Genomic DNA, 22,667 nt, shown 5'->3' on the forward strand with positions numbered 1-22,667 from the left:
AGAATTTAAAAAAAAATATTACCAGCAGAGGTCTCCAAGAACCTGGATAATATTTTTCTATACTTTCCCTCGATAATCAGATAAAACCATTAGGATTTCTCAAACAAAAGACAACGGCTTTATAAATCCCGTTTAGACTGAAATGAGGGATCAGAGAAAGGTTTGACAGACTAGATGAAAAAAACAAACTTGATAACAAACACCAAACGTTAAGTCGAATGGAAAGTTGACATCACTACACTTTAAATACCGCTGTGTCTGTCTTTATATGTTCCTGCTGATAGACCCAAGAAACCTCAAAGAACTGGGATACTTTTTTAATGTTCTGTCTGGGGAATTAGTCACAACTGATGTTGCTGTTCATGACAGATATGCACCTAATTCCACATATGCCACATTGAATATTTCCCCTCCCACTGTGTCTATAAACAACAAACAACAAACCAAAGGGGAAAAACACAGAAATTTGCATAGAATCTTAAATACACCACAGAAATACTCAGTGGGGATTACAAAAGCAGAAAGACAAACTTAATATGGTGAAACAATGTTAATGTAGAATTTAAACAGGCCTCACAACCAAAAATGGAGAGGTGGACAAGGTTTACCCCTTCCCACCTTTCCTACTGTTATACTTAAGGCGGGGCGGGAAAAGTTTTTGGCCTGAGGGCCACATCAGGTTTTTGAAATTGTATGGAGGGCCGGTTAGGCTGTGCTTCTCCAAACAGCCAGGCGTGGCCCGGCCCCCGCCCCCTATCCGACCCCCCCTGCTTCTTGCCCCCGATGGACTCCCCCCAGGACCCCTGCCCCATCCAACCACCCCTTCTCCCTGACCTCTGCCAGAACCCTTGCCCCTGACTGCCCTCCGCCACCCCATCCAACCCCCCCTCTCCTTCCTGACTGCCCCCCGGGACCCCTGCGCCCCCATTCAACCCCCCTCTGACCAACCCCTATCCATACCCCCGCCCCCTGACCACCCCAAACTCTCTTGCCCTCTATCCAACCCCCCCCCCGCTCCCTGCCCCCTTACCGCGCTGCCTGGAGCACTGGTGGCTGACGGCTCTACAGCCGCACTGCCCAGAGCACCAGGACAGGCAGCCGTGTCGCCTGGCTGGAGCCAGCCACGCCACCGCGCAGCTCAGAGCACCAGGTCAGGCATCCCCGCCACCCAGAGGATTGCGGCGGGGCAAGCTGAGGCTGCGGGGCAGGGGAGACAGCAAGAGAGGGGCCGGGGGCTAGCCTCCCAGGCCAGGAGTTCAGGGGCCAGACAGCAGGGTCCTGCAGGCCAGATGTGGCCCGCGGGCTGTAGTTTGCCCACCTGTGACTTAAGGCTTGTTCATAACATGCATCCCAAGAGACATAAAAAGGGGAGGCCGTAAAACATAGCAAGATGGGTGGCAACTGTTTAGCACTGTATTGAATAAGACATGAAGTAATGAGTTCCAGCATACATTCCTTCTTTCAGTGCAACAGGTTCCAAGATTTAATGCTATTTACAAGTTACAGCTGACTGCACAATTTGTTTACATGGCTACTATTACTGTTAGCATCTAACTCATAACTTTGAAGAAAACCTTAGGATACCCTTTGTTATGAAAGGTGCTCTATAAAAACCTCCTTTTTGTTTTGTTCATTTCCCATTTCCCAATAAAACAAGTTGCTCTTTTTAAAAAATAGACAAAATAATCAAAAGCAGCTCTCACATTATGAAGAAAATCGACATCATCTGTACAGTGTGCTCTGTGGCATAGTTATATTGGAATGTCACATATAAATGTCTCAGGTGAAATATAAGAACTCATATTCTATAATAGGTGAGATTTTAGATCTTTCTTTTTCCTTTTGTGGCTATCAATCTTACATTCCTTGCATAAGCAAAGATTTCACACATGCAAATGGCAGCTTTTTGCCTGTCCAGTCCTGGATTGAAGGACTGAGCCAGTGTTTATTAACTGGAAGGAGAAATCAGATCCCTACTTTTAGAACGTTCCATTCTTTATTTTATTCAGGTTACCAAATCTTAAATCTTAATGCAAGTAATTGCATCTTGACTCACACTTCTGATGCTGGAAATGATCCAAGCAGCTACAGAAGCTATTTATTTCAATCTCTTGTGCAGCACCTGTGAGCCACAGACTTGAACCATACTCCAGTGTTCATCCATTCTAGTTATGTGAACTGGTTAAACTTTTTATCCTAATGCTATTTATGATGCAGACAGCTATAGTGAAAGCTTAGTAGGTCAATAATAAATCTCAGTGACAACAGCAGGGCCCATTGTTTCACAGGAATGCAGTTCTGTGCTTCTCTTTGGGAGACATTCCTAATTAGGTCAAACTCTCCATTGAACCACTTGGTCTAGAGAATACAAGACATTCTCCTAATTTAGTCTTATGTAAAACGCCGGGGCTGGTTCATGAACTAGGTGTGTTTGAGCCACCAGTACCAGCTGCCATAATATAATGAAATTTTGACATCCTCCCATTGGGGGTCATACAAAGAAGCAGTAAAGTGATACAAAGCTTCAAGCAGGCTAATTTTAAAAAAATAGAATAAGGGTGTAAGGCCAGGTGTACACTACAAACTTTTAACGCCATAGCTATGTAGGTCTGGGGTGTGAAGAGGTGCGATTTGTGACTGACATGCCTGTGCTGGCAACAGCTGCTAGTTTAAAGGCAGCTATATTGAAAAAGCTGTTCCTTTGTTAGTAGAGCTTCTTCCAGACCCCTGAAAACTCCTGAAGGGAAAAACTAGGTCATTAGAAATCATAAAAGCAGCATGGAAGCTAATTTAAGAATTATATTAACATCACAAGAAATTGGCATATGTCACATCTATGAGAGAAAGGAAAAAAAGGCAAGAAAAAAATACAAAAATGGTTGACTGGATGGATACGAGTATTCTTTAAAGAAAAGAAATCCATCTCAAGTGATGGAATCAGGGCCTGGATCTCAGTCTCTGGCAGGTACAATGTAAAGTGGAGATTAAGGGACACATTTCCAAAGCCCTGCTCACCTTTTACCACATTCAAAGGTTTAAAGGTGTAGTTTAGGACATTTAGAGAGCTAAGTGAGTAACTATACTCAGATTAGGGTTGCCAATTTGGTAATTTTAAAAACCAGCCACTCCAGTAGGAGTGCGAGAACCTCCCTCTTCCCCATGAGTCCCCACCCCTGCCCCGCCTCTTCCTCCAAGGCCCTGTCCCTGCCCGGGCTCTTCCCCCAAGGCTCCACTCCTATCCATGCCTCTTTCCCCCTCCTTCTCCTCGCTCACTGCTTTTCCCCTCCCACCCCCCCCCCCACCTGGGTCAGGAGGGACTTGCCTGCTTTGCCGGGGTTGGGAGCTGCAGCTGCCTGACGCAGGTAGGAGGAGGCCCTGGCGGAGTGGGTGATGACCCAGCGCCACCCTGCCTCTCCCGCCCACGGTAACTGGACTCTGGGTGTTCTGTCAGTAGAGCTGACCGGACACTGTCAGGTCCCCTTTTCGACCAGACTTTCTGGTCAAAATCCAGGCACCTGGCCACCCTAACCCAAATAAGTGCAAATATAGTCTGGCACTTATATGTCGAAATAGCCTAAGCTGTATTGCAATTATTGCACAAATTGCCAAAAAGGAGACCCAGCTAAGGCTGGACCTGAAATCCTGCACTAAAAGGGTTAAAAGCAAGTTTGAAGATGAAATAGACAAAACTAGCAAAGATGTGTCTGGAGCAAAAGAGCAACTAATACACATATTGTTAGATTCACAATTGCTGTATATAGACTTCAGTGGAGCTAAGGCAATTTATAGCAGCAGAGGACCTGGCCCAGGCTGTGTAATTCATCATTAACAGCAGATACTCTATTGAAGGGCTAGAAGACTGCCTATTGTTGTATCTATCCTTTATGAAGACGCTGAAAGTGAACCTGGGAATCAGACCAGAGAGCCAAACACTAGTACTAACTAAAACAGCTGAACAAAATAATTAACAATAAAGCATTTTTTTGTTCTGAAGCATTTACACAGTGAATTATGTTTGCCCCCTATGAGGGACAATTAAGCACACATGTTATATTGGGACAAAGATGAACGCAGTCTCACTAATTCATACATCCCTAATCTGTTAGAATTCTTAGTGACCATGTGGAAGCAGGTGACAAGCTGTTTCCTTTTCTCTACCCTCAATAAAAAACAAATGATAATCCATTCATCTAACAAAGCTGTGCAACTTCAGCAGGTTCATTGGCTTGACTACTGTATCCTCATCATTCTATCCTTCACCTGTTTGTGTCTGGAGAAAGTAACACATTCTGGGAAGGGATTGTCTTTACTCTGTTTGTACAGCACCAGCACAATCCTGACGGGGGCCTTTGGTCAATACTATAATATCACAGAAGTAGTAGAAGAAGAACTTGAAGGAGTTAACAAAAGAACAGTTAAAAACAACTATTTGAATTGGTCCTTCCAATGTGCCTTACACTATATTTATCTATGTTGAATTTCATTTGACATTATGTTGCCTAGTTATACCAGCCTATTTCCTCTTTCATAAAACATTTTGTACAATTATGTATTTTCTTTTTTTGCCTTTTGTAATGGCACCGATAATCATGTGTTGCAGACTCAGTATACATTTATAAAGGGAAGCAGTATGCGTGAAGTTTTTGCTATTCACTCACTTATGCAACAGACTGCAGATACTGCAAGAGACTGTGGGAAGTTGGAAGGTCTTATGATCATCATTGAAACTCTTATTTTTAACTAATAAACTATACGAAGGATCATACTGATTTTATTGTATTTTAGTTGAACAGTATTTTATTTCACCTCAAGTCTTTTTGGAATTTAAAAAAATAGCCTATGATTTCAAGCCCCAGCCCTACAAAGACTTCTTGATCCTGGTTCTCAGTACACCTCTCTGGCAGTGTAAAAGGGACCTAGAAGCAGGAATAATATAATTTACATTTAAGGCTGCTTTACATTGCCAGAATGGTATAAAGTGGCCTTAGCATAAATGAGAATCAGCCGCCTTCGGATTACAATAGGATTACTCATGTGTGTAAAGATAAGCATTCACAATTCTTTGCAGGATTAGGGCCTGAATTGGACGGTTATTTACTCTGAATGGACCGTCCCAATTAAGTATTTATTACAAAATAAATAAATAAATAAATGCAATTCATTACAGAAGAGTGCTGTCTCTTCTCTACTCTGCTATTTTTAGAAATCATGATGCCTACCTTAATGTTTTCCCCCATCTTTGTTTATCAGGGAAGTGCTCTGCAGGGAACACTATCTCAAGGGAGATATAAACTAAGCAACTCCTTGAATGTCCCTTCAGCCTGACCTGGTTTTCTTGTCTAAAGATTTGTTTGGTGTGCTCATGTACTGTAGAAATAGATACTATATAGAAATAAATGAGTTTGTAGAAAGTATTCTCTATTGGAACTTTTCCGTTACTATTTGGTTAGTAGTGCCCTATTTTGTTTAGACATTTGAATACTTTATATGCTTTTTTTTTTTTAAGGTTTCCAAAACTCAGCCTCCATTGCTCTAGCAAGTTTGACAGCAGAGTCAAGAAACTCAGAGAGGAAGGATGGTTTTGGGATTAAGGAACTATACTGGCATTCAGGAGAGTTGGGGTCACTTCCCAGCTTTGCCACCAACTTTCCCAATGACATTGGGCAAACCAATTAATCTCTCTGCTCCTCAGGTCCCCATCTGTATAATTAGGATAGTAAGGCTATGTCTACACTAGCACTTTTGTGGGTATAACTTTTGTCCCTCAGGTGTGTAAAAAACCCACCCCTCTGAGTGACGTAAGTTACACCGACAGAAGCGCTGGTGTGAACAGCGTTATGTTGGCGGGAGACGCTCTCCCACTAGCATAGCTACTGTCACTCTTTGGGGACGGTTTAATTATGTCACCGGGAGAGCTCTCTCCCGTCGGCATAGAGTGGCTAAAATGGGAGATCTTACAGCAGCGCAGTGGCATCAGTACAGCCATGCCGCTGTGAGGTCTCTACCGCAGGGCTGGCTCTACTGTTTTTGCCGCCCCAAGCAGCGCGCCGAATTGCCGCCGTGGACGGCGGGGGCAGTCAGTGTGCCGTTAGGGCGGCACGCACATTTCCGCGGTGGCGGCAATTCGGCGGCAGCTTCTGTCTTCAGCCGGGGGCAGCTGAACATAGAAGCTGCCGCCGAATTGCCCCCGCCGCGGAAACGCGCGTGCCACCCTAACAGCGCATGGACTGCCCCCGCTGCCCGCGGCGGCAATTCGGCGTGCTGCTTGGGGGCAAAAACACACGGACTGCCGCCCCTTGCAGATTGCCGCCCCAAGCACCTGCTTGGAAGGCTGGTGCCTGGAGCCGGCCCTGCTCTACCGTAGACATAGCTTAATACTCCCTTTGTCAGTCATGCACATTCACGCCCCCAAACTTGCAAGCATTTACTTAAATTAACTTCACTTTATTCACACTGAAGTTAATAGGCCTACACATGTGCTTAAGTTAAGGATACACATAAGGGTTTGCAGGATCATGGCTTTCATTTGTAAGTTCTTTGAGAAAGGGGCAGTCTATAAAGAACAGTTTCTTACCCTACAATAACTGTGGCTATTCATGATGTCATCAGCGTGGATTCCATTATAGGAGTGCATGCATCTTATGCTCACAAAATTGGAGTCTTTTTACCAACAGGGTCACCTATATGCCCCAAGCCTCCCAGCGCTCCCATATGAGGGCATAAAGGGTGGTGCAGGTCCGTCAGATCCCTCACAATCCAAAGCCCATGTCACTGAGAACACTGAAAAGTGGGGATGGAGGGTGATCATGGGATCTGCACTGACAACAATCTCTGTAACCCAAGCACCCCCAGTGGCCAGAGGTTGCTCTACAGCACCCTGCCTCAGCTTCCTACTCTCTTTGAGAGCCTTTAAAAACTCAGTTTAAAGGTAGTTCAAATAATCCCCTCTTAGGATCCTATTTATTGAGTTCTCAGGTGCATACTGGCCCTCTGGGCCTCAAACCCAGTTCAGTATCAAAATAACACTTTCAAACATAGAACACAAACTCACACACAGTCTTCATCCCACTTTCAGTTGGGCACAAACCCAGCTCCCCGAGGGACTGCCTTTCTGCTTCTCCTGCAGCATCTCCTGCCTAGAAATTGTCCTCCTTCACAGGTCTTCCCAGCTGGGCCTTTGCAGTCCCTCCCCCGCTTGGACAGGGTCTCTCTCAGGCCTCTTTGCCTCAAGAGCTTTCTGCACTGTCTCTTGCTTCTTGAGCTTTCCCCTGCTGACTCAGAGACTTGCTGTTCCCTGCAGTGTGTACAAATATACCCAGAGTTTCCAAGGGTTCCCACCTTCACTGCAACCTCCCGCTCCTTTTTGTACTGGAATTACCTGATTCCTCTCAGGTGGAGATCATTCTGTAATGGAGATTGGCTTATCCCCAGCCTCACCAGCCCATGAGGTAAGCCACCATTACAATCTCAAAGAACCACTGTAGGGTAACTGTTATTTTTTCTTTGAGTATGTGTCAATGTGGTTCCCACTGTAGCTGACTGGCAAGCAGTATCCACTCTAGACATTGACTTTTAAAGAGATTTAGGCTCTGAAATGCCTAATTCACTTTTGAAAATGGGACTCTTAAGTCACTTTTGGGTAAAATTTTCAAAAAACACTTAGTCTCATTAAACGTCAATAGGGTTTAGGTGCTCAAGTGCTTACATCACTTTTTTTAAAATGGGAGTTGGCACTTTTGAAAGTTGATTTCACTTGCAAAAGGCCTTTTAAAGACATCATGTAGCCATTTGTTTTGTATACTTTACATTATTTGCTATCAGTGAAAACTTGTTTTACATGGGACTTGTAAAAGAGGGTGCATGGCAAAGCTGAGTGCATTTGCTTAGCTGGCATGGAGCACTGTAGTGGGGCCAGTTCACACTGGAATAGCTTACTGGGATGTTTGCCATGTGGAGGATGACGTTTTGTTCTCAAAATAGCGTCCTCCACACAGCGTGACCTCCAACTACATGGAGGATGCAGAGCAAAATGGTGTCCATCACACAACATGCATCTGAGGTCATACTGGCGGGGGCATCCTCATAATTGTCCATTCAGGACTACACCACAGTGTGGAAGTAAAAATCAGAGCTGAAAATGTGTTTTGCACCTTGAATAGTCATAGCTTCATAGATTCCAAGGCCAGAAGTGACCACTGTGATATCTAGTCTGACCTCTCGCGTAACATAGGCCATAGAACTTCCCCCAAATACTTCCCTTTGAACTAGAGTATCTGATTTAAAAAAACATTCAATCTTCATTTTAAGATTGCTAGTGATAAAGCATCCATCATGACTCTTAGTAAATCGTTCCAATGGTTAATTACCCTCACTGTTAAAATATTACACCTTATAACTAGTCGGAAATTGACTAACTTCAACTTCCAGACATCGGATTGTGTAATAACTTTGTCTGATAGACTGAAGAGCCCATTATCAAATATTTGTAGGTAATTACAAATATTTGATATTCACCCCCTAACCTTACCTTTGTTAAGTTAAATAGATTCAGCTCCTTGAATCAAAGATTCAAAGAGTAGTTACCAATAGTTTACTGTCAAACTAGGAGGATCTATCCAGTAGGTTTCCTCGAGGTTCTGTCCAGGGTGCTGTACTCCTCAATATATTCATTAATGACTTGGGTAATGGAGTAAAGAGAATGCTTACAAAATTTGTGGATGGCACCAAGTGGGCAGGATTGCAAGCACTTTGGAGGACAGGATTAGAATTCAAAATGACCTTGATAACATGGAGAACTGGTCAGAAATACAAAATGGGGAATAATTCACTAAGTGATAGTACTGTAGAAAAAGATCTGGGGGTTACAGTGGATCACATGTAACTTGAATATGAGCCAACAATGTGATGCAGTGCCAAAAAAGAGAAATCTCAAGCTGCAGTGTATTAATAGGAGAGTCATATCAAAAACATGGGAAGTTATTGTTCTTCTCTACTCAGCACTAGTGAAGCCTCAACTGGAGCTGTGTCTAGTTTTTTAATCAAAATGTCATGCGATGTGGAAGTCTAAGTATATTACATCAGCACTATTATCTGTATCCACCAAAGGCAATAGCATTGGTGTAATATACTTAGACTTCTGTCATTTATAGAGCTTGCTAATAACTGATTTTTAAATTTGCTGGCAATTTTAAAAATAAAAAAAATTGTTTCAGCTCAACGCAAAACTGAAATCTTTAGCAAATAGAAAAATGGAAAAAATATTGTTTTTTTTTTAAGCAGTTTTTAACTTTTTAAAAAATAATACATTCTAAAACAAAAAGTCATTTTGAATCAAAAATTCGAAACATTTCTTTTAAGAAATGTAAAAACAAAACACTGACTTTTTCATATATTTTTTGTTTTTTCGACCCAATTTGTCAAACTTGGGGCACGTTTCAGTGTCACTGAAGAGCGTTTTTTGTTGAAAACAGTTTCAGCTAAAAAATTATGCCCAGCTCTAGTCATTTACACTTCTACAATACGAACGTAACATGAGTATAAAATGCTATGATGAGGTAGCATTTTGCTCCCACTAAGTGCAAGACAGTGGAGAATCAGGTTCACTGATTTCAGTACAATTATAGCAGGAATGTAATTGGCCCATTTTTCCTAGGAATGTTTTTAATCACAGTAGTTGAAAAGGCAACACCATTGTTTCTTTGTGTTCTCCCATCAATCTGTGTCCACTTGCTGTCTCCTGTTTTATATTTAGTCTGTAAGCTCTTTGGGACAGAGACTGTCTTTTTGTTCTGTGTTTGTATAATGCGGTCCTGGCTCATGACCTGGGCTCCCAGGAGCCATGGCAAATAATAAAAAATAATAATAAATAAAAAAGTTATCTTGATGCCAGCTTGGTGAAAGGAAAAGCATCTCTCAGAATTAGCTCAGAAGAGTCACCTTGGAAAACCCTAAAAGTGTTTGGTTTTTACCTCTGCATAAGATATAAATCTTTGCTTCATGTAAGGTTATCAAGTTTAAAATTTACGAGCGGTCAGATTAAAAATAGAAGTCAGGTTAAAGTGAATACTTCAGAAATGTTTTGGATCAAAACATATTGCTCTGACTTCTGAGGAACCTTACTTCCAAGTTCAATCAGTTCAATGAGAAAGCAGAAGCTAGAAGCCCAGGAGCCTGTCCAAATCATTTGGCAATAATGCATTCCTACCATCTGGGAGCCCTGGATCTGGTAATAGGCTCAAGTTTGAAGGCTCACTGCATTGCAGAGGGAATTTGCACACCTTCTTCAGTAGCAGAGGTTCAAACTAGATCTTGTTATGAAAGCTCTTTTTTTTCTCAGCTCAATAGGGAGCAGATTGTAAAGCCAGGTATACCGTACAACATACCTGTGACTGTTACGGTGGTGTATGGATAAGCAATACATAAGGGCTAAAAAAGAGAGGTACATTTCCAAATGTAATTCACTAGTATTCAAGAGTTAATCTCAGACACAAAACACCTGCTAGGCATTGTGTGTGTTATGATAGCCTCTTATGGTAAAAATAACAAGGAAAGCAATGTTCAAGTCAGGGTTTGCCATGTACTTTTGGTTGAGAAATACAAGTACTTATAATTATATTAATTTGATCCATTTTCTAATAATGAAATAGGACAGCTGGATAACAGGAATACATGCCTTTGGAAAAGAACAGCACAACATATTTTAGTGTCTCAAAACACAGAACTCTATGGAAGAATACATCTTTCATGTTTAATTATTCTTTCCTGCTGCAGTGAGAATGCCAGACAACTTTGGTGTCACTGATATGCTAGCAAGGGGAAAATTCACACAAAAGAATAAGCATTGATACAAGAGTGAAATACAACAAAAGTCAGTCTTTCCTGACAACTTTTTGAAGCACCAAAAGTGGTTGACAAAGGAGGAATGCCTGGGTTATCTACAGCAAGCAGGCAAATTTGAATTTCATTTTCTTTTTTTCCACTATTCACAGAAGTAGATAACTCAGTTTAAAAGAGTAACACTGTTAGAGCCAGATTTTAATCTCTGAGGGCATGCATTGCGATAGAACATTTCCCTGAGCAATGCTGCAAGTAAGTGACAAGTCTGATTTTCCATATCAAATACTCTGGAGTGTTCCTCTTTTTAGGATGTGAACCTTTGACCCACTAGAAACAACTTGAAAAGCTGTAACAACCTTAGTTATATTTCCATAAAGATATAACATTTCCCAGCTTTAAAAAGAAAAAGGACTAAAGGAATATGCTTTCATTCAGTATTAGCTACTCATATGAAGTATTTACACAAAGTTGCTTTCAGGATGAAATTTTTAGCCTTCATATGAAACTCAGGGTCAAGTTTCAGGGCCTAAGTTTTGAAAACGGTCTACATTTTCAACATTAAATGGCTGCCAAAAAAAAGGTCTCCTTGAAAACTGGACAGATTATGCCAGCCTCAAAATGACACTAGTGAGGATAAAAAAAAGATAATATTTTAATTTAATATCTTTCAAATAAAAAGTGGAATTAGCACTGGTCACGGGTAACAGATGGACAGTTCTGGAGACTGAATTCCTCTATTTACCCAGTTTAAAGATAGGAGCACAGACAGCAGTAGAACAAGCTTCTCAGCATGGCACTGCAATGTGCTTCAACCCCGACCTGGAGGAACAGGTTTTAGGGATAAGAGGGTAGCTCAGTCTCCATCATTCCGTAAAAGCCTTAACTTCTCTGCAAAGACTGCTGATAAATATGACAATTGACAGCAATTGTGGTTGTGGCTTTTGTGATGTGGACAATTGTCCACTGGGAATTGGATTGAGGTCACCAAATTCATTATGCTTACTTCTTATAATCTAACAAAGGTGCCAGCAGTGCAGTGCAGACATGCTGTACTGTCTTGGTGGGGAACATAGATTTGGTCTAGAGTTCAATCCAGTCTCTCAGGCGGATAGAGCTCTGCACTCTAAAGAATAACTGTGCTCAGTACAGGTGCAGGAGAGAGAACGTTGGGTCACGCTTGAACTGTTCCCTCAGTGGACGACACCAAGGTGCTCCAGAAGAAGCTGTGTCTGGAAATACAGTGGTAACTATGCCACAGGGACTTTTGAAGCCTGTTGGGAGTGTAAAGCAAGGACAACTCTGTGTGTGTGTATGTGTGTGTCTGCTGGGGTGTGTGTGGGTGTGTGTGTTGGGGTGTGTGTGTGTGCACGCGCACGCATGGGTGCGCACACTTGTATATTCTGCAGGTTCCAAAAAAATAACCAAAATGAAAATAAATCCCAAACCATGAACATTATTAGCCAGTGCTTTCTTACCTTTAAAAAACGCAACATGATTCCCCCTCATATCCAAAAAGAGTAAATCTAATGTAACTTAGACCAGCTCAAACTTTGCAACTGCAAGCTCAGATCGTTTCCTAAAGGCTGACACAATTTGGGGCTGAATTTCCAATAGATGATCATGTATCTGCAGACACTTCTATTCAGATTAGAGGCACCAATACAAGCTTAATAGGAGGCCCATGCATTTGAAATTTTACATTTAAATCGTGCTTGGATCAATACCTGTGATTTGACTCTAAGAAGAGCAGATACAGACAGTCTTTGGAGTGGGAAGGATTGGTCAGGCACTGACTTGGTTAATCACCAACAGTTTTCAGTCTGTGTAGTGTTACCACCAAAACCCCTTCTAAAAACAGCCCTTAACCAGCTAAGAGCAATTACCAATGATTAATGAAGGGCAGCACACAGCTCTCATAATAAATCACAAATCATAACAACCAGAATGCCTCATAGGAGTGTTAGGTTTGCAGCTATTTGTAGGGAAAGGCAAATAAATTGCTTTACAATTGCTTTCTGTGTGTTACCATGCCAGTCTCCTTTCCACAATGCATGTTTTCATTTCCCCTCACTTCTTAGTCACAATCAATATGCCCTACTCAGAAAGATTTTATTTTATTTCAAATTGCGCTCTTTGAGCACTACTGCTGGCAAAATAATTTAAGAAACATAAAAAAACAATGACATCCTGACAAAACGTTTACTACACATTGCTTGTGCTGCAATAAAAAAACCAGGAAAGTTGTCACGCTGTTTACCATAAAATGTAAGCTGCCCTCGTGCCATGTTCTTTCCTCTCACGTTTTCAGCCACACACTCGTATAGACCAGCATCTTCCTGCTGAAAATTTGGGATTTCGAGAACTCCACTCGATTTTTGTCTCCTGGCTTTCCTGGGTATTTGTTTACCATCTGCTCTTCTCCAACTAATAGTAGGAACTGGGCTGATAATAAGAATAAAACAAAAGAGCCTCATAGTAAAAGCTACATCCTGTTACTGGGTTATTAATTCATATTTTAAAAAGTAGAACCAGTAGAAGTTCTGTTTCTCTAAAAGCAATAGTTTTGTTCATATACTTAGTATATTGTGCAGTGAATCCAAACTGCAAGCAACAGAACCAGTCTCTAGATAAGCCACTCCCCACCTCCCCTTCTGACTTTGGGAATCAGGACTCCAAAAACACAGGTGTGTATCACTTGAGGTGAAGAGGATGTTCAATAGCTGGTTACAATAATAGGTTCTTTATTCTCTCTCTGGGCCAGTCACTAGAGGGTGATTACACACACACATCCACCCATCTCGATATATTATGCATGTTGCTAAGTGAGAGCTGGTTACCCTCTTGAAAACATTTCAACAAGCACTTCACAAGCTTAATTTTAATTCTTTGATTTGATCACCAAAAGCTCAATTGTGTGTTCCTGATACTTCTCTTGGAAAGTGAACAATGCTGTCATTTTGATTTTATGTCTCCCTGGGCCTAAGCTTAACTCCCACTGAAATTCAGAGGGAGCAGGTTTGGGCCCCATATTGGTACAGTATTGGCCTGATTAAGATAACCGTTTATCTGATCAGTTCCATCTGTTTCATATACGATGACTTCTCTCTCCACAGGGTGAATACTCTGCCCAGGAACTGGAGTAGTTTGGTCACTGATTGCATAATTTATTTTTTTATCGGTTTACCAGCTAGCCCATCATGCACATGCTGAGCAGGAGTCCATGAATAAGGGTCAACAACTCCACTTTCCCATCTGCCCCATATATTAATTGTATATGTGCTGAAAATGTATGTTAATTGCAACATGTGACACTTTTCAGAGCCTCTCAGGTGCCAAAAGAACCTTAGTAACAGAATATACCTAGATGCAACTTTACCAAATAAATTGTCTATTTTCTTCTCCTTAGCAATCACATTTTTTTATGGCAGGTTAATCTAAGACAAATCTCTTGCATGTAGCTATACTACAAATCAGCAAATAGCTATACTACAAATAAAGCTAGTGATTTTAAAAAGCATACTCTAATATACAGTACTATTATACCCGTGTAAGCTAAAGTAATAATAATGAACCAAAACTTACTTTCCCAAGGCAAAGCATTCCAGTTTCACAGTTGTTCCTTTTGCAGATGGAACAGTTTCTGGGACCTGCACTTCTATTTTTGGCTCATATTCACCCATCACCCCTGTGAACACATCATAGATGTTAAAGTGTGGCTGAATTTTTGTAATACATTCTCAAGTATTCCTGCATTATCACAGAGCTGTTCTATACATCATTACTTGCCCAATTAATCTGCTCATTTAAAACAGGGCCTGTCTCTAACAGCCGAGTACTGTGGGCTCTCTTCCCATTTACTGCCAGAAGAAAATCTGCATCACAGCTCCCCTCCATCTGTTTAAGATTAAATTTCTTCATGGTTCCATTACTTTTTTGCTTTTGAATATTTAGTTCTTTTGCAGATATCTTGTAAAATAAGGAAAGAGATAATAAAGTAGGATCACCACCTTTTGAATAATGTAATGTGGAACAAATAGCCTCTAGAAAAAGTTTTAAAAGCACTGGGGGCTAATCAGAGCTCCTATTAAGGATTTAGATGCTCAGAGATCGTATACTGTACTAGTACTTTCTTGATCTTTAACTGCCTTATTAAATAATGTATCATGGCAGGATTTTTATGAAATTGTGTTTAAAAATTTGTGCACATAAAAAAGCCATTAAATTTATGATAAATTGCCACATTTCTACTGACTGCAGAGTCTTAAAACTGGTACATATAATTTCACTGATAGTGATTATAAACTAATTGATGATCGTAGTTTAAATCTTAACTGTTTCTCTCTGGGGGCCCACCATGCAGGACTGCTGTTCAAGAATGGGGGCAGTCCTGCAGTTTTGGGGATAGGGAACAGCACTCCTGATGAAGAAAAATGACTGCTACCAATACACACTGATTCAGAATTTGGGCAGCATAGGTTCCCACAGAGTTAATTCTGATGAGTAAATCAAATGTATTGAAGTAGTTCTGGTGGTCTTTTTTTCTTATCTGCTGTATTGCCATGTGTGTCACTGTTTTATAAAAAGTACTGCATGGTGCAAGTTTAATGAGAGCAAGAAGAAGCTAGAGAGGCTATTTGCTTTGCATTTCACAGTGGGATTGTTTTATATCAAAAATGCCCAGGATAAGTGTGTATGTGGGCTAAGACATACATCAAATCCACTTTTACTTGACCTATATATTATCTGTTCTGATACAAGAACAGGTTACATTACCTTCCTTCAATCCATTTGCTTCAAATGAGCATTGTCTGTACATTATATAAAAAGCAGCTGCCACATAAAATCAGTCATCTGAACAAAGTATGTTTGTTAACAATACGAATACACAATACTTACTACCAAAACAACAAGACACATAAAAGTATCAGGGAACTCACAAGTGAATGTCACTATCCTAGGCATTTCAGTCTGAATTATTAGGCCCAATACTTTTCAGCCTTTGGAGATTATAATATGGATGGGTCTGATAGTGCTGTCCATTATTAAGGCTCCCTGACAGTTTCCAATATAAGACCCTGTTTTCAGTTGCTTAAAACTTGCCCAAACTTCAACTGTTTGGACTAAAATTTTCTATTCTGGGTGTCTGCCTCAGGATGATTTTTTTGTGTTTGTTGACAATGTCAGCCAAAATGGATTGTCTGTTTCCAAAAACAAGGCTAGAGAAAAATACATAGGTTTTTTATGTTAAAAAACCTGTGTATTTTGTTTGACCTTTTGTTTGAACAGCTCTAGTATGACCATGCTTTGGAGCAAAAACTTGAAATTTGCAGGGGCATGGGCCTTTGTATCAGGGATGTGCTGTTTGCAATCCCCATGAAAATCTGCCCAGATTTGGCCAACTTGAAAACCTTTGAAAAATCAGAATTCACACATGCTCCATTGAAGACTTAGATTTTAGCCACTAAAACCTCTGAAGATTCTATCTGCATTGAGCATGCTCAAGCCTTTCACAGCTCCTAGTGCTTCCCAGACTGTGCATGAGCTCTACCCAAACAGTGTTCGAGCACACTCCATCCAGCCCACAGCCACAGGGACGAAGTTGGACTTTTCCTGTAATTGCAACTCTCAGCAGCTCTGGCCTGTGGCGGGGTTGAGGACTGGAACTGAGAGCAGGGAGGTGGTCTGTCCTGCACTCTCAGTGACCCTGTGCTAATGTAACCCATGTGCCTAATAGGAGATATGCCTTTAAGAGATCTATTGGGGTGGTGGTGGTGGAGGAGGAAAGGAATGAGTTGTGTCTGGGTCATTGTTGCTAGGCAGATGCACAAATAGCTCTCCACATCCAGAAGTTCCTGGAACTGGGTGTGGTAGTTTTGGGCATGCTCAAGAAGTTCCCTGTTGCTGCAGTCAGACTCCAGGAGGGCAGGCAATTAAGACAGCTGCTGTGCAAAAGGCCACTTGAGCACTGTGTGGGTGGTGAGAAACTGAGCCACAGGCGCAGAAAGCAGGCTGAAGCATTTTGCAGAATGTTAGTGCTATTGTTAACCTTCCAACAGGGAAGCCCTGGCAGTGTTCATTATAAAAAGAGGAAATTGGGAGGGAAAACTAATTTCTTTTGTTTTAATTGTATACTTTGAATGCTTAATTTTAGTCAAACTCTTTTAGTTACCGTATATACTCGTTCATTAGCCCGTTCATTTATAAGCCCACCCCCCAAAATGGATAGGTAAAAATAGCAAAAACTGTATGACCCTTTCATAAGCCGACCCTATATTTCAGGGGCTGGAAAACTTTGGCTCCCGGCCTGTCAGGGTAAGCTGCTGGCAGGTTGAGACGTTTTGTTTACTTGGCACGTCTGCAGGCATGGAGCCCCTCAGCTCACTGTGGCCGCGGTTCACCATTCCCAGCCAATGGGAGCTGCGGGAAGTGGCGAACCGCGGCCACAGGGAGCTGAGGGGCTCCATACCTGCAGACGCTCCAGGTAAACAAAACAACAATGTATTAGATATTCAATTCAATGATTCCATAGAGTTTAAAATCATCACATTTTGGTGTAGACCCATTTATAAGCCGACCCCCGGCTCTTTGATGTGTCACTTTTTTACCAAAAATATTCGGCTTATGAACAAGTATATACGGTAAATTGTCTCAACTAGTATGATTCACCAACTTTTCTTTTATATAAATGTGATAATGGGGAAAGAGTCATTTATTTTGCTATTCTCAGTTTTGCATTTTTCTTGTAACAGGTTTTTTAAAAATTTATATACTTACCTGAGTGGTTGGTTAATTGGTTAGCTGACTAAGTAACTGAGTGATTTCAGCAGAGGAGGAGGAAGTCTGCATGGATTCCAGTTGAAGATTTCTACAAGCAAGTAGAGCAGTGTTTCTCAAACTGGGGTCGCCGCTCGTGTAGGGAAAGCCCCTGGTGGGCCGGGCCGGTTTGTTTACCTGCCCCGTCCGCAGGTCCAGCCGATCGCAGCTCCCACTGGCCGCGGTTCACCGCTGCAGGCCAATGGGAGCTGCTGTAAGCGGCGCGGGCCGAGGGACTTACTGGCTGCAGCTTCCCGCAGCCCCCATTGGCCTGCAGCGGCGAACCGCGGCCAGTGGGAGCTGCGATCGGCCGGACCTGCAGACGGGGCAGGTAAACAAATCGGCCCGGCCCGCCAGGGACTTTCCCTACACGAGCGGCGACCCCAGTTTGAGAAACACTGAAGTAGAGGGAAGTTGTTGCTTTTGACTCAGCAGACTGTATAGATTTAGTGACCTAAGATTCTAACTGAGACCCAGGTGAACTCCACCTAAGCTTGTGGAAACTCTTGGTTTCTTCTCACTATGTTTCTGTGGGGACTGACCTGTTTATATTTAATTTATTTTCTTTATGTTTATATATAATTGTGAAGATAATGTATGTGGCGTATAAAGTAGCCATGTTCTGTTATAAAAATTAAGTTATTTATTATGTTTCTTTATAATAAGATTTTATAAATTTAGTACTTAAGCATAGAGTACATTCCTTTTGGACTTGATTGTGGGGAGGTTGACCCTGTGCAATCCTTGCTGAACGTCCTCCGTGACTGAATTCTGAGTCTACAGGTGCTTTTCTATGGAAGTTGGGTTTTTTAGGCATTGGAGAAAGGCAATAAGCCCACTCAAAAGTCACACTGGCACCCCAGCAGCATGGAGGAAGAAACCATAGGATTCAAATGCAGAAGGGACAGAAGCTTGATCAGAGGTGAGGAAAAAACGCTTGGGACAAGGAATTTGGTGCCACTGGGACTGAAAGGGGGAGGGAATCTGTGACTGGCTGGGCAAGGAGACTGGGCCTGGGAACTGATGAGGAGAGGGAGGGAGGAGAGTCTCGGGCTGGTTGGGCAAGGAAACCGGGATTGGGAGCCGGTGACAGAAATGAGCAGGACTGGGAGCCAGTTGGCTTGGGGAGAAACACTGAGATTGGACTAGGAGCTGGAGGGAGAAAGGGAGGCTGGGAATGGCTGGACAAGGTGACTGGGACTAAGATCCAGAGTAGGGGGGAATGCACTGCTACCTGGAGTCTCTACTGTAATGTGTGCTGTAGCCCCACCCCAGACACACTCTCCCAGCCTCAGCTCCTGACACACACCCTACACCAGTCTTACGGCTGTCTTCCATAATGCCTGTGCCGGGGGAATCCTCCCTAGGCAGAACTGGGATTTTTAAGGCCCTCTTTATGCTACTAAGGCCCTTCAACCCAGCATAAAGGAGCCAAAGTGGTGGAAAGGATCTCAGGTGGAGAGCATTTCATCCCTAGTCTAGCCTATATTTTGGGGGTGGGGGGGAAAGGAGGGGAGGCTTCCTATTCTACCTCACCATAGACAGGAATTCTGCTACATGGTTCCATGTTTAATAATATGTACTCTACAGTAGATAGATTAATAACAGTTTAATATATTTTAAGTAAAGTGGGAGAGGTACATTGTGAAATTTTCCCATTCTAATTGAAATTAGATGTAACTGGGACATTAATTGTTGATGAATTGGCCTCTTAGTCTGCTAATTTAATGATGCAGCGGTCTAATGAGAATAATATGTCATATATTAAGATGTACTGGACATGTCGGCATAAATCCAAAAGACAAGCAAGACATATTTGCCAGTTTAAATACAATGTGGCTATTCTGTGGTTTCCATTTCATTCATTTGTGCTCTTTATATTTCTGAAATGTGCTGTGTTTTTTCATTTGATGCATCATAACATGTTAAGTCCAGATTTTATTGCATCACTAACTGTTGTATTAGAAACTAAGTTGGAAATGATTTTAGATGTTGCCCACAATGTTAGTGACAAGCTTAGTTTCAAAATACAAATGTAGCACATCTTAAATATACTAATTTTTGAGCCTGGGGAAATCTGACCATATTTTGCTAAATGTACATTAGAGCACCTTTCCTGTTTAATGCAATGTTTTCCAGGGCTCCTTAGCAGTTCAATTAAAATTTCAAGTCCATAATAAACTCTAGAGTAAACTTCAAAGGAGTTGGAGTATGTTTGTGTGAAATACTTCAGGAAGGCAATTGGACCCTGTAAATATGATAGTGTGAGTGTGCAGAGGAACGATTTGCTAAGGTAAAGCCCTTGGCGATATGCTTCACAGTGAGTACCACTAGTAAGCATCATCACATTATGCTCCATTTCAAGAACAGCAGCATATACAGGGCCCAATCTTACTTCTGCTAAAGTCAGTGGAAGCAGAGCATGGTATGATTTGTGTAAAATATTGTTACTGAAGATCTTAAATAACATACAGGCTATGTGTATTCCTCATATGGAGCAGATGCTAATGGAAGACTTGACAGCTTTTAGCTTTCATCTTTTACTTTCATGCACTGGATAACCTGTACTGGATTTAAGGGCCAAATTCTGCTATCCATTACTCCATTGACTTCCTAAAGCCTCATTTAAACACTGCAAGCAATCATGAAAATATGATTTATGTATCTACTCAAAAACTTAATGTGATACAGATCGATTTGCGGTATAAAATTAGAAATCTTTACTTCTTTTCCCCTTCTTGTACCACTCCTCTGACTACTAAAAATAGCATTCATTCTACTGGGAACGATTGCCTAAGCTAATAGCTGCAAAGTATTTGTGTGATCATTTTTGGGCTGTATAAAATGAGCAAAACTGCAGCATATCCACTAAAATCTGTTTTCTTCCCTGTCCTTGGTCAAGTGTCTCCAAGTTTGTATTTTATTTTACAACCATTCCGTGCTCTTGTGGCATCTTCCAGTGACAAAGTATCTTTCACAACTACAGCTTTAAAATATACTGATTTCTATGACATAGAACTGCAAACTGAGTCTGTGTATTCTTCACATCCTCAGTGGATCTTTAGAAAGTTGAGACTATTTATTTATCTTTACTCTGAATAAAAATTCAGTCCATTTCTTAATATTTGCGCAATGATTGCTTCACAAAAAAACATCAAACCAGATATCTTACCATCATTCCTCAGTATCAAAGGAGTTGGGGGGCCCAGCACTTTATTATTTGTTACAGTGTTTGTCACCACGCATGTATAGTTGCCCACATCAGATGTTTCCACCTTTGCTATGTACAAATTCCCAGTCTCTTGAGAAACAAAGCGACGATTATCCTGATGCACAAATGATGGGTATTCATTGAAGATCCATGCATAAGTCAGTTCTAGAAGTAAAAGGTATTATTAGTATTATTAACATAATGCTTTTTAAAATTTAAAATATGGTTCCATCCCAGGGCAGAACTGAAACTCTGAAAATGAATTTCTCCCTGTCTCTTGTACTTACAGCATGGGGACACTAACTCATAATGAAACGAAAAATTCTTGTTTGTACAATTATGGATATAATCTTCCATATGTGTACTGGTGCAGTGCTGTCTTTCTGAGTCTTCAGACAGACAGCTTATAGCTCCAATGCCTCTGTTGCCCCTCAACTTTTCCAAACCAGAACAAAATGAAATTAACGAGAATTTCACTAATGATATTCTGAAACTGTCAAGAATCATGCCAATTTCACATGGCTTAGAAAAGTGATGAGCTGTAGCACAGGCAGGCACTGGAGCTATTTATGGCAAAGATGACTCAAGAGCAGCCTTGCATAAACTAGGAGGGCTCTGTAAAGAAGCAGAAATGTAGATAGAGAGTAACTTATAGAATAGAGGGTTCTCAGTACCTTGCTTCTTTTTCTGGACTATTCATTAATTTGGGTAAAAATAGTAAGAAAACCTGTCACATTTGGGTATAGATAATGTTAGTCTTGTTTAGTGGACTTTTACATCCATTACAATGCTGATTTTTGTGGGAATTCTTTGATTTATACCCAAAGGTTCAGTTTTTTAAACAATTTCACCAAAAATGTCAGCTTTGTATAAAGCCATCTGATTTTTTTTTTTTTTTACAAATTAATAACCATGATATCCTGTACCTACAATAAAACATGTATGTAGTCTTAAAAATTTACACGTTAACACATTTAAAAAGAAACGGGTTAAAACTGAGTATATTTTCCTCCTATACTGACCTATGTCCAGGCTTCTATTTTTCTCTTGCAAGTGTTGAAAACTTTAGACACAAAGTATAACATGGAATAATGCAGCTACTGCCATAGCATTTGGTCACAATCTTGCAAAGTTACCGTGCTGGCTGACTTTTATGCTCATCTAGAATTCCCAAGTCAAGGCCCCACAAATGTCTTTCTGCACTGATCATTTAGCAGGATCAGGCCTTCCACCATTATGCAAATGAAATGAACCATTGTCTTTGGAAGGGAAACTTACTTTGTAGTTCACCTTTAAGAACTGTTGAGGACCAGTGGACAGTGGACCAGCTTTCACAAGCAAGTTCTACATCTTCGCTTCCAAAACTGCGCATCAAAATTGTGGGTGACTATGTTTGTATGTGCACATAACTCATTTGGATCCACATCCATTTATTTGAATTTATCAGCCACCGTATCGCAGAGAATTCAGACTTAATGGTTTGACAGGTCAGGAAGCTTTATCACACAGAAACAAAGTGTGGAACAATTGTTATGCCTTTGTCACCAAGAACATGTCTGTAACAGGGTGTGCTGACTCAGGAGCTAACTCAGCACTCTGTCACTCAAATCCCCATCTGTTTATACTAACTGAGTTCTGATTGAAAGACAGGCAGTTGACGGAAGAGGATAATTAACTTAATGGGGATACAGCTGAGTGGCTAAGTGGGTAGAAGCAGCCCCAACAACTGGGCCCATATAAGCAGACAGGAAGGAAGGGAAGCAGGGAGCGTTGGGAGCCTGAAGGAAGGCAGAAGTAGACTGTTGCT

The 22,667-nt window shown here is 41.4% G+C and overlaps 1 protein-coding gene across 1 annotated transcript in view; it reads right to left on the reverse strand.

Annotated features, from left to right (window-relative positions):
* The window catches only part of LOC135881964 (contactin-4), a 346,117-nt gene that overhangs the window by 114,994 nt on the left and 208,456 nt on the right, over positions 1 to 22,667 (reverse strand). The window contains exons 5-7 of the mRNA XM_065408738.1: positions 20,822 to 21,025; positions 14,419 to 14,521; positions 13,094 to 13,278 (exon numbers count right to left, since the gene is read on the reverse strand). Coding sequence (XP_065264810.1) covers positions 13,094 to 13,278; positions 14,419 to 14,521; positions 20,822 to 21,025 — 492 coding nt within the window. The remainder of the gene's footprint in view (positions 1 to 13,093; positions 13,279 to 14,418; positions 14,522 to 20,821; positions 21,026 to 22,667) is intronic.

Source organism: Emys orbicularis, chromosome 7 (genome assembly GCF_028017835.1).
Source record: "Emys orbicularis isolate rEmyOrb1 chromosome 7, rEmyOrb1.hap1, whole genome shotgun sequence".
Taxonomy (NCBI): domain Eukaryota; kingdom Metazoa; phylum Chordata; order Testudines; family Emydidae; genus Emys; species Emys orbicularis.